The sequence below is a fragment of the Xyrauchen texanus genome, chromosome 1, assembly GCF_025860055.1.
Source record: "Xyrauchen texanus isolate HMW12.3.18 chromosome 1, RBS_HiC_50CHRs, whole genome shotgun sequence".
NCBI lineage: Eukaryota > Metazoa > Chordata > Actinopteri > Cypriniformes > Catostomidae > Xyrauchen > Xyrauchen texanus.
Window position 1 is genome coordinate 51,070,840 of NC_068276.1, and position 13,625 is coordinate 51,084,464.

At 38.2% G+C, this 13,625-nt stretch overlaps 2 protein-coding genes across 2 annotated transcripts; one reads left to right on the top strand and one right to left on the bottom strand.

Moving 5' to 3' along the window:
* Positions 1-552: 552 nt before the first annotated feature.
* Positions 553-5,014, top strand: LOC127647780 (bolA-like protein 2). Its single transcript, XM_052132251.1, has 3 exons — positions 553-768; positions 945-1,042; positions 4,691-5,014. The coding sequence occupies exons 1-3, from the start codon at positions 706-708 to the stop codon at positions 4,788-4,790; spliced, it is 261 nt and encodes an 86-aa protein (XP_051988211.1). The 5' UTR covers positions 553-705; the 3' UTR covers positions 4,791-5,014.
* A 3,711-nt stretch (positions 5,015-8,725) lies between these two features.
* Positions 8,726-12,999, bottom strand: LOC127647765 (zinc finger protein 16-like). Its single transcript, XM_052132223.1, has 3 exons — positions 12,418-12,999; positions 10,792-11,127; positions 8,726-10,673 (listed from the first exon to the last, which is right to left on the bottom strand). Exons 1-3 carry the CDS (start codon positions 12,893-12,895, stop codon positions 10,141-10,143), a joined length of 1,347 nt encoding a protein of 448 aa, XP_051988183.1. The 5' UTR covers positions 12,896-12,999; the 3' UTR covers positions 8,726-10,140.
* Between the last annotated feature and the right edge of the window lie 626 nt (positions 13,000-13,625).

The following is a 13,625-nucleotide window of genomic DNA, read 5'->3' on the forward strand; positions in this document are numbered from 1 at the left end:
ATATATTATTGAGATATAAGCTAAAGCTAGCGGCAACACAACGCTTAGGTTTGAAACGTCACTTTTGTTAGTTGTCTAATGGCGAGCACTTCTGTGTAGTAAAAAAACTTTAAGTGATCCATTTTGGATGATAATACACGTTGAAAATTAATACACTACGTGGCTGAGTGCATAGAACATATTCTTCAGTAAGTACATAATGTATAGTGAGTCGTTGGGAACACAGCTTTTGTGTGGGTGTGTTTATCGTTTCAAAGGTGTTCAGATATTGCCCGAAATAATATACGAGTTAGTCTTAAAGGTTTAAGTGTATTGGATCTTAATTTAAGGGTTTTATCATATTTAGCGTCCATATTAGTAATAATTACGACATTCTACATTATTTTACAGGGACTGATAATTTTATTCAGATTATCTGACACTTCCTAGTAGGGCAAATAGAGATAACGGCTATGAAAACGAGGACCCCAGATACTCTTCTATGATTGGTCAGCTTTCATGTCGTTTGGTTGACATTTCGAAAACTGATTGGCCACCACTGCAGTTAAGAGGCGTGGCTTGTATAAACTACGAAGCGCTTTCCTCCTCTCAAGCAGACCGGTAGTGACCAGATAATTCAGAGACAACTCTGTTTATGTTAAATTACTTCATCTCGGTGTTTAATAAAACGTTTTCGTTACCAAAGTGTCTACTTTATTCGAAGAGATGTCAATCAACCCAGATCTGATTCGTGAAAAACTGATAGAGGGGATTGGTGCCGTACACGTGGTATGTGAGAAGTGCACTCACAATGTATACATGCAGATGAAGCTAGAATCAAATAGCTGAGTCTTTGAATTCAGGGGAACCAGGGCAATACGAATGAAACGGAAAGCAGCCTATTTATCCATTTAAAGAATTGTTCACTAGGTGCTTTGTGTCAAAACATTGCATTTCTCTTTCAGGATGTTGAAGACACGTCTCCAGATAGATGCGCTGCCAGCTTTAAAGTTCTTGTAGTTTCTCCTCAGTTTGAAGGGAAGCCATTATTACAGAGGCACAGGTGAGTTAGTTTCAGTGGTACCAACTTTAGCACACACATATCTTCGGACAATAAAATAATGTATATTGCGTCATTTAAAGTGGGGTTCAAAAGTCTGAGACCACTTGTGAAACCACAGCTTTTATTTGGTGTTTTCCTAATTAAAATGTTTTTTATTGTATAAGCATCGCAATGGGCTCTATGCACGGCGGTGCATGACGTATTTCCGGTGAAATTTAAGGATGCTTGATTACTTCCGCCGATCGTAGAGCGCTGCTATGCCGAGAACTGATGTGGGATTCTATACTCTTTGACTATACACTAAAGGAACATTAGTCACAAAACAGCGACCTCTCATTTTGTTTATGCTTTTTTTTGCTATAATTTTAAATAAAAATAAGTAATATATATGGCATCTAAACGAATGAAAGTATCGTTTCAAAGACGGGAGGACGGCACCTCTAGCCACCACTGCTGTGTGCCGCAGTGTACAGCATCTGCCAAATTTAACACATTTCTCAGTTTCCACACGTTTCCTAAAGGCAAGGAAATACAGAAGAGCTGGTTAGTTAATATAAGACGAGACCATTTTACAGTTACATACCAGTCAAGAGTGTGTAGCCGACATTTCCAAAGTACAGACCTGATCGAGCCGCAAACGCCAACCGGACGCAGACGTCTGAAAAATGGAGTGGTCATTTATATTAGCGTGATTAGTCTGCTGCTGGCCGGAATGTAAAAATAATAGCACAATGTTAGCCATAACGTACTAGTTCAGGCTATCTGAACTTACCTTCATAATTGCAGAGATAAGACGAAACATAAAAATTGAAACCTTTCTCAAGCTTGCTCTGTGGCGTTGTACTGCACATTCGTACAATTCTTCGCACATCATTAATACAAAATTTTGGCAACTCAAGCAAACAACGAGAAAATTTAGAAGACTGCCATAATCCCGTTTACCTCCGCTTTAAATCTCCCCAACCGGAAACACAAGAGCATCCTTGCGTCAAACGCGGAAGTTATGCGTGCATATAGCCCATTTGATTTCTAAGTTTCTGCGTTGGTTTAATACATATCTCCTATGTGGTCTCTGACATTTAAAAAACATATTTTTTTATCTGGTGAAAGAGGACATGGGTTTTATGTTTGTGCACATGATTAAAAGGATAGCTCACCCAAAAACGAGTATTATCTCAACATTTACTCAACTTCAAGCCATTCTTTCTTCTGCTGAACATAAAGATTTTTAGAAGAATATTTCAGCTCTGTTGGTCCCTCAATGCAAGTGAATGTTGAACAAAACTTTGAAGTTCCAAAAAGCACAAAGGCACCATCAAATTAATCAAAATAATTCCATTGGTTTAATCCATGTCCTCTGAAGCAATCCAATCGGTTTTGGGTGAGAATAGACCAAAATGCAACTTCTTTTTCACTGTAACTGTAATGTCTTGCCAATGCAATCTCTAGGCATGATTTCAAGCTCGATTACAATTCCTAGTGCCTGACGCATGCCCACAGCTCTATTGACCTGTTTTATGTAATGTCACTGTAGGACCGCACCGTCAAGTTTGTGATCAAAATTCCATATTCCTTCAGTGCGCTGTTTTGTGGGATGCGACAAAGCCGGCAATTTTTTTTTTTTTTAATTCTACTTGCACATCTTGAAAAGGTGATCTTGTTGTTTAATTACCAGAGCCAAAATGTTATTTTTCTTTCACTTAAATTTCATATTTTAAGTGATGGCTTCATATCGTGAAAGTCAAGCCGTGATGAAGGGGGAGAGCAGGGATAAAACACCTGTTGGTAGTTTGCTCATTTATTCAGGCATGTCAGTTATCTGTACACTTGTCAATTTTATCGATTCTGATGCAATTAAACTGGTAATACACATATAGGACAATGTTATTTATTACACCCAGACTGTATAAATGTATGTCATAATTGTAGCACATTGTAAAAAATAAAGCACTATAATGTGAATAGATAGCAGACATTTAATGTGTATATACAGTTAGTCAATAAACAACACATAAGATTATGAAGCACAGACTTTATTTACACCCCCCAGACTACAATGTAAATGTATTATTAGGAATACACAGAGTGACCGAAGCATATATTTGACGGAGTTCAAAGCAGCTCTTAAATTCATACAGTCGGCATGTGATTTTTGTGAACAAATAAGAACAGAAAACAACAAACACTTGTAAATTCTTTATGAAAGAAGTTTACGGTGATGTTCCACTGGACATACTCGCCGGTCACATCTGACTCTCTGGCATACGGAGATGGATTGTGGATAAAATATATTTAAATGTCCGCAGAAGTCAAATTTGGTAATATTTGTTCTGCCTTCAGACCTGCATACTCTTTTCCTGGGTCAAGGATCAAAAGCATTTCTTTTTAGGTTTTTCTTGATATCGTTTGATGGGTGTTTTTCCATTCATTGCCATTGTTTCCTCCTCCTGATGGTCACAAATATGGCAGCTGTGGGGGAAAATGTGACCGCACTGAAATATGTAGCTAGGAAGTGTAATTGAGCTCGAAAACATGATCGCCAAGGAGACTGCTGACGTCAAGATTGATGGTGAAAGAAGTTACACATTTTGGTCTGTTATCAACCCAAAAGCAATTTTATTGCTTTTTAAGACATGGATTTAACCACTGAAGTCTTACAGATTCCTTTTATGCTGCCTGTATGTGCTTTCTGGAGTTTCAAAGTTTTGGTCACCATTCACTTGCATTGTATGGACCACCAAAGCTGAGATACTCTTCTAAAAATCTTCAGCAGAAGAAAGTCATACTTCTCTTACATAATTGAGCAAACCATTCCTTTAATGCCTGATGTTACACTTATTAATAATCAAAAATGTCTCATCACTATGTGCATTATAGAGTTCTCATGTTATCAGATAGAAATACGTTTTGGTCATTTAACAAATTACATTTTCAACAGTATATATTATGACAACATGGATTGGCAGTGGATTATGTTACGTCAGAGAGGTTTGTATTGACACTATGCGTAAACATGCCTTTAAATATATAAATGTGACAAGGAGGGTGTGGCCATAAAGATGGATGCCCGGCGCTGAATCAGTTTGAGAGACAGACACATGTGGCAGCTCAGTGTCTGTGTTTGTATTCAAGTTGATTTATTTCATTAAAACTTACGCAGACTGTTCAGCCGGTTCCCGCCGCTTCGCCCACCTTACGCCGTTACAATAAATGTATGTGATCCTAATTGATGCCACCTCATCCATATCAAACTTTTATGCTACAAGCAAGTTACTTGCATTTCATGTTAATGTGGATATTGACATTTAACAAAATAGGGATTCTGACTCTGAACACCTTGAAACAAGATGAAAGCAAAAGTTGATTTGATTGAATCAATGATGCAGTGGAGAGTGTTGTGAAAGGGTCACCTGCAGCCAGTAGGAGTCCCAGCTGGCAAAGAGTGCCCCAGACAAGGATGCAGATGGGCAGCCTTAGCAGAATGATTTGGATCTTTATATAGGGCCAAGTCATGTGGAAAGCTGTTGTCTTTGGACAGGATAGAGAGCAAGCTGTAAAGACCAGTCATGCTGAGATCAATAGACTCACTGACCCAATGATTTTTTTTTAAATTATATTTAAAAGTCTGTGTTTATGTTTGTTGTTTAGGATGGTGAATAATTGCCTTGCTGAGGAGCTGAAAGAGATTCATGCATTCGAGCAGAAAACGTTGACACCAGAGCAGTGGGAGAAACAAAAAGCACAGTGACACACATACAGCACGCACAAAACACATTCATGCAACCATCAATTTGAACAGTAGTGACCTATTGGTGTCTAGATATTTCCATTTTACCTCCCAAAGTATAATCATACCAATGTTATGGAAATCAGTTGCTTCGTATTTATTAAGTGACTATGCTTCTATTTAGTAATGAGCAGAAAACAAAAACTTTTTAAATGTAATATGCTGACAATAAAGACACTTCCTGGACAGAATATTTGGTTTGTAGTCAGTCTGTTTTTATGTGACACGACTTGCTTTAATTTTTAGATAATTGTAAAGTTGATGACCCAATGTTCATTCATTGATGACACAGTATGCACTAAATAGAGTAAAGGTGCCACATTACGCTTCATACAGAAACCGATAATGAATGAAAAAGACAATGGATTTTGTAAGGTACATATTATCGGAAACAAGATTTGCTTTTGCTTACGAAAGACCACCATTTGTGCCATTGCAGGTGGGCCCAAAGTTGCCTGCAGTGTTTAGAAGTGCGTGAGTTTGCGGTCAAATTTAATTCTGAAGAATTTTATCTCTAATTCACATTATGTAGTATTTGTGCTGTGTTTTTAAATTTGTATTATTCATCATATGTGGGCATTACTTTGCCCTGGTCTGCAATTGAGGGTGCTCTAATGTTCGTTTGAGGGTGCTTGGCATGAATGCTTTAGACTACAGTCCTAATCAAGGTCTAGTTTTTTGGTGAAGTGAAAGCAAGCAGAAATATAACTGAAATTAAAACATTATAAAAGCTTGTTTATTTGAAAGAAAATACACTGCGTTTAACTTGCACTAAACATAAATAAAACAAGCAAAAACAGCCCACAGTGTCTTGATCTGACAGCATATTGCCCTGTCACAGCTTTCAAACCTGGCACCTTTCAATGGCCCGGGCAAGGCGTTATGCATTTAGGCTTTTTATTTCACGCAAATCTGAGAGATTTAGTTAGAGCTAATTTTTAACCATTAATGAAAATGTACTCTTGTGTTGATAGGTGAGCTTTACTATATTTGTCTATGGCAGGGATGGTCAATATTATAAAAATAAATTCAATCCCCAAATTCAATTATTCACTAATCTTTCTTATTTTAAAAAGTCTTGTAAAAGTCTTTTATTTGGAATACCTTGGTTGCATTTCATTAAGTTACAAAGACCAATTGACAAAGGAGGTTTAGGCCTCCCGAAAAATGTGTTTTATTACTATGCTTTTAGTCTTAGACACCTGGCCCACTGGTCTCTTCCACATGAGAGCCCCTCCCTGGTACAACATTGAACAAGCAGTCCTTTCCCCAATCTCACCATTGCAAAGTATTTCGATCAAATTGCCTAAAAATGCATTATTTAATATGTACATTCAGTATGGACAAAGGTTTCCTGTATGTTCAATTTTGATATTTACCTAAATGTTTCCTCGTGGATATGGCTGAACCCTAAATGATGTATTAAGTCCCCCTTTTGCTGGAAAGAATGGATGGAGAGGGGTGTTGCTACACTTGGTGACTTTTATGAAAACAGAGCTTTTAGATCATTTGAAAAAAATACCACCGCAATTTGGGATTTCTAGTTCTAAATTTTTCAGGTATTTACAGTTGCGCCACCTGTTTTGTATCATTTTTGGTGGTAGTACTCAGCCTCCTAAAGCTGCAGACGTTCTCTGTATGGTACTCACAGCAGTAGGCCTGGATGCCCTGCGTGTCGCCACTGTCCTGGAAGTGACTGTTAATTCTCTAAGGCATGTGCAAGCTTTGCCTCTCTGATGGCCTGGGACAGTTTGGCCCTCGCTGTTCTTTGGGCAGCCTTGTTGCCTGCTCTGGACTCCCTCTAGATTGTTAAGGCTTGGTGTAAAAGACATAATGGGGGTTAAAAGTTGATTCTATATATATATATATATATATATATATATATATATATATATATATATACACACACTGTGGATATAAATAGTCTACACACCCCTGTTAAAATGGCAGGTTTTTGTGATTGAAAAGAATGAGACAAAGATAAATCATGTCAGAACTTTTTCCACCTTTAATGTGACCTATAACGTGAACAATTAAATTGAAAAACAAACTGAAATCTTTGAGAAAAAAAAAAAAAACACACACACCTCACAATAACCTGGTTGCAAAAGTGTGCACACCCTTAAACTAATAATTTGTTGAAGCACCTTTTGATTTGATTACAGCTGTCTTTTGTGGTAGGAGTCTATTAGCATGGCACATCTTGACGTGGCAATATTTGCCCACTCTTTGCAAAAGCGCTCCAAATCTGTCAGATTGAGAGGACATCTCCTGTGCACAGCCCTCTTCAGATCACCCCACAGATGTTCAATTGGATTAAAGTCTGGCTGGGCCATTTCAAAACATTAAACTTCTTCTGGTGAAGCCATGCATTTGTGGATTTGGATGTGTGCTTTGGGTCGTTGTCGTGCTGAAAAGGGAACTTCCTCTTCAGCTTTCTAACGGATGCCTGAAGGTTTTGTGACAAAATTGCCTGGTATATGGAACTGTTCATAATTCCCTCCACCCTGACTAAGGCCCCAGTTCCAGCTGAAGAAAAACAGCCCCAAAGCATGATGCTGCCACCAGCATGCTTCACTGTAGGTATGGTGTTCTTTGGGTGATGTGCAGTGGAATTATTGCCAAAAAGTTCAACCTTGGTTTCATCAGACCATAACACATTTTCCCACGTGCTTTTGGGAGACTTGATGTTTGTTTTTGCAAACTTCAGCTGGGATGTTTTTATTTGTAAGAAAGGGCTTCCGTCTTGTCACCCTACCCCATAGCCCATTCATATGAAGAATATGGGAGATTGTTATCACATGAAGCACACAGCCAGTACTTGCCAGAAATTCCTGCTGTTCCTTTAATGTTGCTGTAGGCCTCTTGGAAGCCTCCCTGACCAGTTTTCTTGTCTTTTCATCAATATTGGAGGGACATACAGTTCTTGGTAATGTCTCTGTTGTGCCATATTTTCTCCACTTGATGATGACAGTCTTCACTGTGTTCCATGGTGTATCTAATGCTTTGGAAATTCTTTTGTACCCTTCTCCTGACTGATATCTTTCAACAATGAGATCCCTCTGATGCTTTGGAAGCTCTCTGCGGACCGTGGCTTTTGCTCTGAGATGCAACTAAGAAAATGTCAGGAAAATCCTACTAGAACAGCTAAACTTTATTTGTGATTAATCAGAGTCACTTTAAATGATGGCAGGTGTGTAATGACTTCTATTTAACATGAGTTTGAATGTGATTGGTTAATTCTGAACACAGCCACATCCCCAGTTATAAGAGGGCGTGCACACTTATGCAACCAGGCTATTGTAAGGTTTTTCATTTTCATTTTTTCCCCACGAAGATTTCAGTTTGTTTTTCATTTGAATTGTTCACATTATAGGTCACACTAAAAGTGGAAAATGTTCTGACATGATTTATCTTTGTGTCATTCTTTTACATCACAAAAACCTGGCATTTTAACAGGGGTGTGTGTGTATGTATATATATATATATGTATATGTTTTGTTTGTTCTTGTTTTTTAAATGTTCACAGCACCACATCTCAGTTATAACGTTGTAGTTGAAAAACAGTGTACCTGCAAAACTTTCAGGTTTTTAAGGACTTTATTGTATTAGATGAAGAGATCTTGGTAACACTACAGTAAGGTTTCATTCAGTCAAAATTAGTTCATGCATTATCATAAAAAAACTATTACATTTTTTTTTTACAGCATTTATTAATATTTGTTAATGTTAGTTAATAAAAATACAATTGTTCATTGTTAGTTCATGTTAATTCACAGTGCATTAACAAATGTTAACAAATATAACTTTTGGTTTTACAAATTGATAAGTATATGTTGAAATTAACATGAACTAAAATGAATAAATGCTTAAGTATTGTTCATTGTTAGTTCATGTTAATCTTGTTACTAATGTTATCAAATGGAACCTTATTGCAAAGTGTTACAGAGATCACATTTCAGAGAGCCATTAATGTTAAAATCCAAATAAAACTTATTTTATTATTAGTCAATAAATGTTTTTGTAAAGGTAGCAGTTTATGTTTCACAAACTATAATTTGATTATGAATTCATAGCAAGGCCCAACAGAAGGTTCTGTGTTGCAGAGAACCTCAAACCTGATTATGTATGACGAAATGTTACAGACACTGAGCTAACGGCACGGGTTGAGTGCATTTCTTCTTTTATTAAAATAGGCTATTGAACGCATGTATGATGTTTCATATCCAATGTTAGTCAAGTATGGAGAAAACCATTAACTCTGTACAATCAAACAGGCCACTTTAAATGGATAGTTCACCAAAAAAGGACAATTCAGTCATGTTGTTCCAAAACTCTTCCGTATCACAGACTCTATTTTGATGAAAAAAAATAAAAATACAAAGTAAGTGAAAGGTGACTAAGACTAACATACCTCTTAAAGGGTAACTAAACCCTAAACCAAAATTTTTTAGTTAATGATCTGTAAGAATGGGGCTTTATTAGTACTGGTCATTGATTCAAGTAATTTTTTGGACATTTGTGTATAAAGTGTTTTAATTCTACAATATATGGTGTAAAACGTCTGAGTGCTGCCCTCTTCAGGTTGAACGGTGGCTACATGAAGTTGAATTTTCCTATTGGCTATTTGCGGTACTTCGTGACGTAAGCGGTGAGAGCTGACGTAAGCAGGTTCCAGCTCACCACGCCCTTGGTACGAGCTAGACACTGGCCCCATTCTCCCTTGCGCGGCTGCTTCGCTAGCATCGTCGGATGCCGATCGCGATGCGGGAGTTAAAACCGCAGTTTGAGCCAGCGGCTCGAATTGATATGGCTCCGGCCCTGTGTCCACAGACAATTCACCCTCCTCCACTTCAAAGAGAAAAGTCCTCGACTTCAAAAGACCGCTCCGTGGCAAAGCTACTTGCGTCACTCCAGTCACTCTCCATTTTAGAGTCTGACAGCAGCTGTCAATTAATCCGTCACTACGGGTCTCAGGTGCACCCCCCGCGGTTCGTCCCCTCTATCCCCGCTGGGGTCTGCACACTTTTCCAGCATTTTTCAAATATTGCTAGTGGGTGGAGTCAGACTCTGAGCAGGGGTTTAGTTACCCTTTAACATCTTCTTTTGTGTTCCTGAAAGTCAGTCTTATGGGATTGGAATAACATGAGGGTGAGTAAATGATGACGGATTTTTCATTTTTGGGTGAACTATACCTTAAGACTAATGTCAAGACACAGAATCATAGAGAGCTGCTTGTTGTACACTTTTAAATCCTTTTTTTTTAATAAAAAAAAAAAAAAAAGGGCAAAATATCACATCTTCTACAGTTTCATTTGTCCAGGCTGTGTGATTTCTGGTGGAAGCGTAAACCTCCACAGTTCCTAAAACTCTTTCCACATTCTGCACATACATACGGTTTTTCACCAGTATGAATGCGGAAGTGGCGTGTCAGCGCCCCTGAGTGGCGAAACTGCACACCACACACCGAACAGGTGTACGGACGCTCGCCAGTGTGTATCCGCAAGTGAGTCTTCAAGTTCTCCAGGCGATTAAAGTCTCGGTTGCACACATTGCAGTGATATGGGCTGCACCCCGGGGGGAAAAGCTGCTGTTTTTTTCGCCTGGTTGTAATAGCAGCTTTTCCCACTCTCATTAATATAGTTCTGTGATGTTGAATGTGATGATTACGCAGTTCAATTCCACTGTGAAACACATGACCACAGAATTTACAAACATAAAGGCTGGACTCTATGTTTTTCCTCGCTTGATCACTACAGTTTTGAGTTGACTGGTTGAGGGAGGTTTTGTCCGCTGATTGGTAGAAGCTATGAAAAGGGGTGGACAAACTGATTTCTGAGGAACCTGGTGAAATATGAAAAAAAGAAGAAGGAAACATTAGTCAAGAACATAACACTTTTGACAAGAAAACAATGTAAAAATAAGAATATTTCAGGGTGTTAGGATCAGGGTGAACTATTACCAAGGCTACGGCTGGGTCCTTGATCCAAAGATTCAGTCTCATGCTCCGGCTGCTCAGGATCAGTCCTCCAGTCTTCTAATAGTTTAGACTGGGCAAAAGCTATTCTGTCAAGCCCAAACTCCTCATTAGACCTTGGGTCAAGGCTATAGTCTGGTCTAGCATCAGAATCACATCCAGAGCTGCCATCCACTACTGGTTCCTCTGGTTCTGGCTTTTCCGTCTTCACCTTAACTGGTTCAAACTCAGGTTGAAATGATGATGGGTCCTGATCACTTGGCTCGACGTCTTGTTTGTGGTCCGTCTTGGGCTCATTTCCTGAGTCTAAGTTTTCTTTCTCTAGTAGAAAAGAGGTCAACAAAACCTGTTGTTCATGATATGAACTAAATTAAATGACTTTTATTATAAAAATGCAATATTACTGATATATTTTTATTCAAGACTAAATACAATCATAGAAGAAACTTTGTATTATTGTTATAATATATTGTAAGAGAAGTGCTAAATGTTTAAAGGGATAGTTCACCCAAAAATGTAAGTTATGTTATTTACTCTGCCTGAACTTGATCCAAACCCGAATTACTCGCTTTCTTCCATGGAACTCAAAGCTGTTGTACAATTAACCTTTTTTGCTTTCCCAATAACAAAAAATAAAAACTCGTGCCGCCTGATTTTTGTAACCACGCCTAGAATTATAGTGGCAACCCTCACTGTTTTGAAAGAAAAATTCAGTAAGCAACACAAGAAGAAAGTCATACGGGTTATACGGATGATGGCTGTCTCGTTTGGAAATGCTGAGTCCTCCGGAAGTCGCGTTTGTCGGCCGCATACGTCATCGAGGCTGTCTCATTTCATAAAAGCGAGTAGGACACTTCAAATGCGACCTTTTTTCATGGGAATTCGGATGTTGCATGCAGTGTATACTTCACGGGCACTCACAACCCACAATTATTTTCTTCAACAGAAATGTTTCAACAAAAATGACGCCAATTTGCCCGTAAATATGATGTTCAAACGCAAGGAAAGTTAATTCCCAAGTTGAAGTACCTCAGTAGACGGGTGCAGAGTATGTAATATGTATAATTATATTAATATACATATTACATACTCTGCACCCGTCTACTGAGGTACTTCAACTTGGGAATTAACTTTCCTTGCGTTTATGTATAATTATATTAATATATGATTAAAATAAATTATTAGACTAAAGTACACATGTCAAATCTATTTATTTCTCTTTACAACTTTATAACTTTCTTAAAATGTACCTTATACATTCCCTTCCTGAGGGACTTTGTTCCCTTCTCAATCAAAGCGCTCGCGCTTGTTAAAGAGTGGCGTGCTGTCATAGCAACCATGTCTCGTTTAAACGAGGCTTGTTTATAGGAGGACACTCGGTATACTGAAGGCTTCAAATGACGCGTCCTACCTAGCACGCAGCCTTCGAAACGAGACACAGCTAGAACTATGATGACAGAATTATCCTTTTTGGGTGAACTGTCCCTTTAATTCAACAGGTTCACACTTGTGGTTTGTGACGGTTTCATGATAAATAGTAGAGTCTATCTGATACTTTGATTTCTTGTGTTGTGTAGCTATAACTTTTGCTGTCGCTTTAAATAAACGCACCATCAATAGGTGATGTGTTGGATTCATGAGAGCGTACACGACCATCTTCACGTATTTCAAGAAAAGATCCATTCAGCCTCTCACAGGTCATCTCTGCACTCATAACCACATAATCATCCGATTCCTCGGACTCCTTTTCACACACTTTCCTCGGTGTATCCTCATGCTGAATGTCTGATGTGGTCCTACTCTGGTTTGCATCCGTCTGACTGTACGCAGTGCGGTGTGTGCGGTCTTGTTCATTCTGGAGCTGCTGTAGTCGTAATTTCAGGGTGCTGTTCTCCCGCTGGGTCTCGTGTATCTGGTCGTGGGCATCACGCAGCGCTTGACCCATCATTGTGCTGATTTCATTCACGGTGATTTCCAGCGCCATCTCAAACGCCCTGCGCAGAGCCGCCTTCAATGCATCCTCAACACAGCTAGACACAAGCGGTCTCTGCTCTCCTCCACTGCCTGTCACCTGAGAATTCATGTTCATAAAAACAGATCGGTCTCACTGTTTAACCTGGCACCAAATACCTGAAGGTTAATCGTGTGGATGCGGTGTATTAGTATCCATTACAACACTATTTACACCGTACATCAAGCTACTGGTGGTACAAACAGTGGCGGCAGGAAACCCTTCAAAGTTAAAGTCCCTGAACTCTGTTTAAAAAAAAAAACAGAATACAAACTCAAGTTCTTGTAATAAATAAATAATAAAACAATAAGTTAATAAATGATTCATTTTACTACCTAAATCATTTATAAAATACAGTAGCCTGTAGACTGTTTTTATTATTATTATTGATTTAATTAGCTTTATTGCCAATGGCTATATTCTTCTATTTAATTATTTTTGGGCACATTGTAATCTTTACTAATAGAAGTTATCTAATTAAAGCCATTCTGGTTCAGTTTCTTCAACTATAGCTAAAAATATGGTTGTATATTCACCAGTCTATCCCCTTGTTAATAGTGAATGAGAAACATTTTCTAGAAATATTTTTTTTAAAGCAATTTACAAGAAGCACCTAGAACTTTATCCCCTGCGTATTCATAGAAGAGAGATATATAAATGTTATAAGAAAGTTGAAGGCAACAAATTGAGAGCAGAGTATCTAAAATATCCAATTACACTAAAAGCAAAGGAAATTCATTTTAAGGTTGAGAATGACATTTACCCGTCTGCTGATTTTCTTCGGTCACATTTTAAGTTTAGTATACTT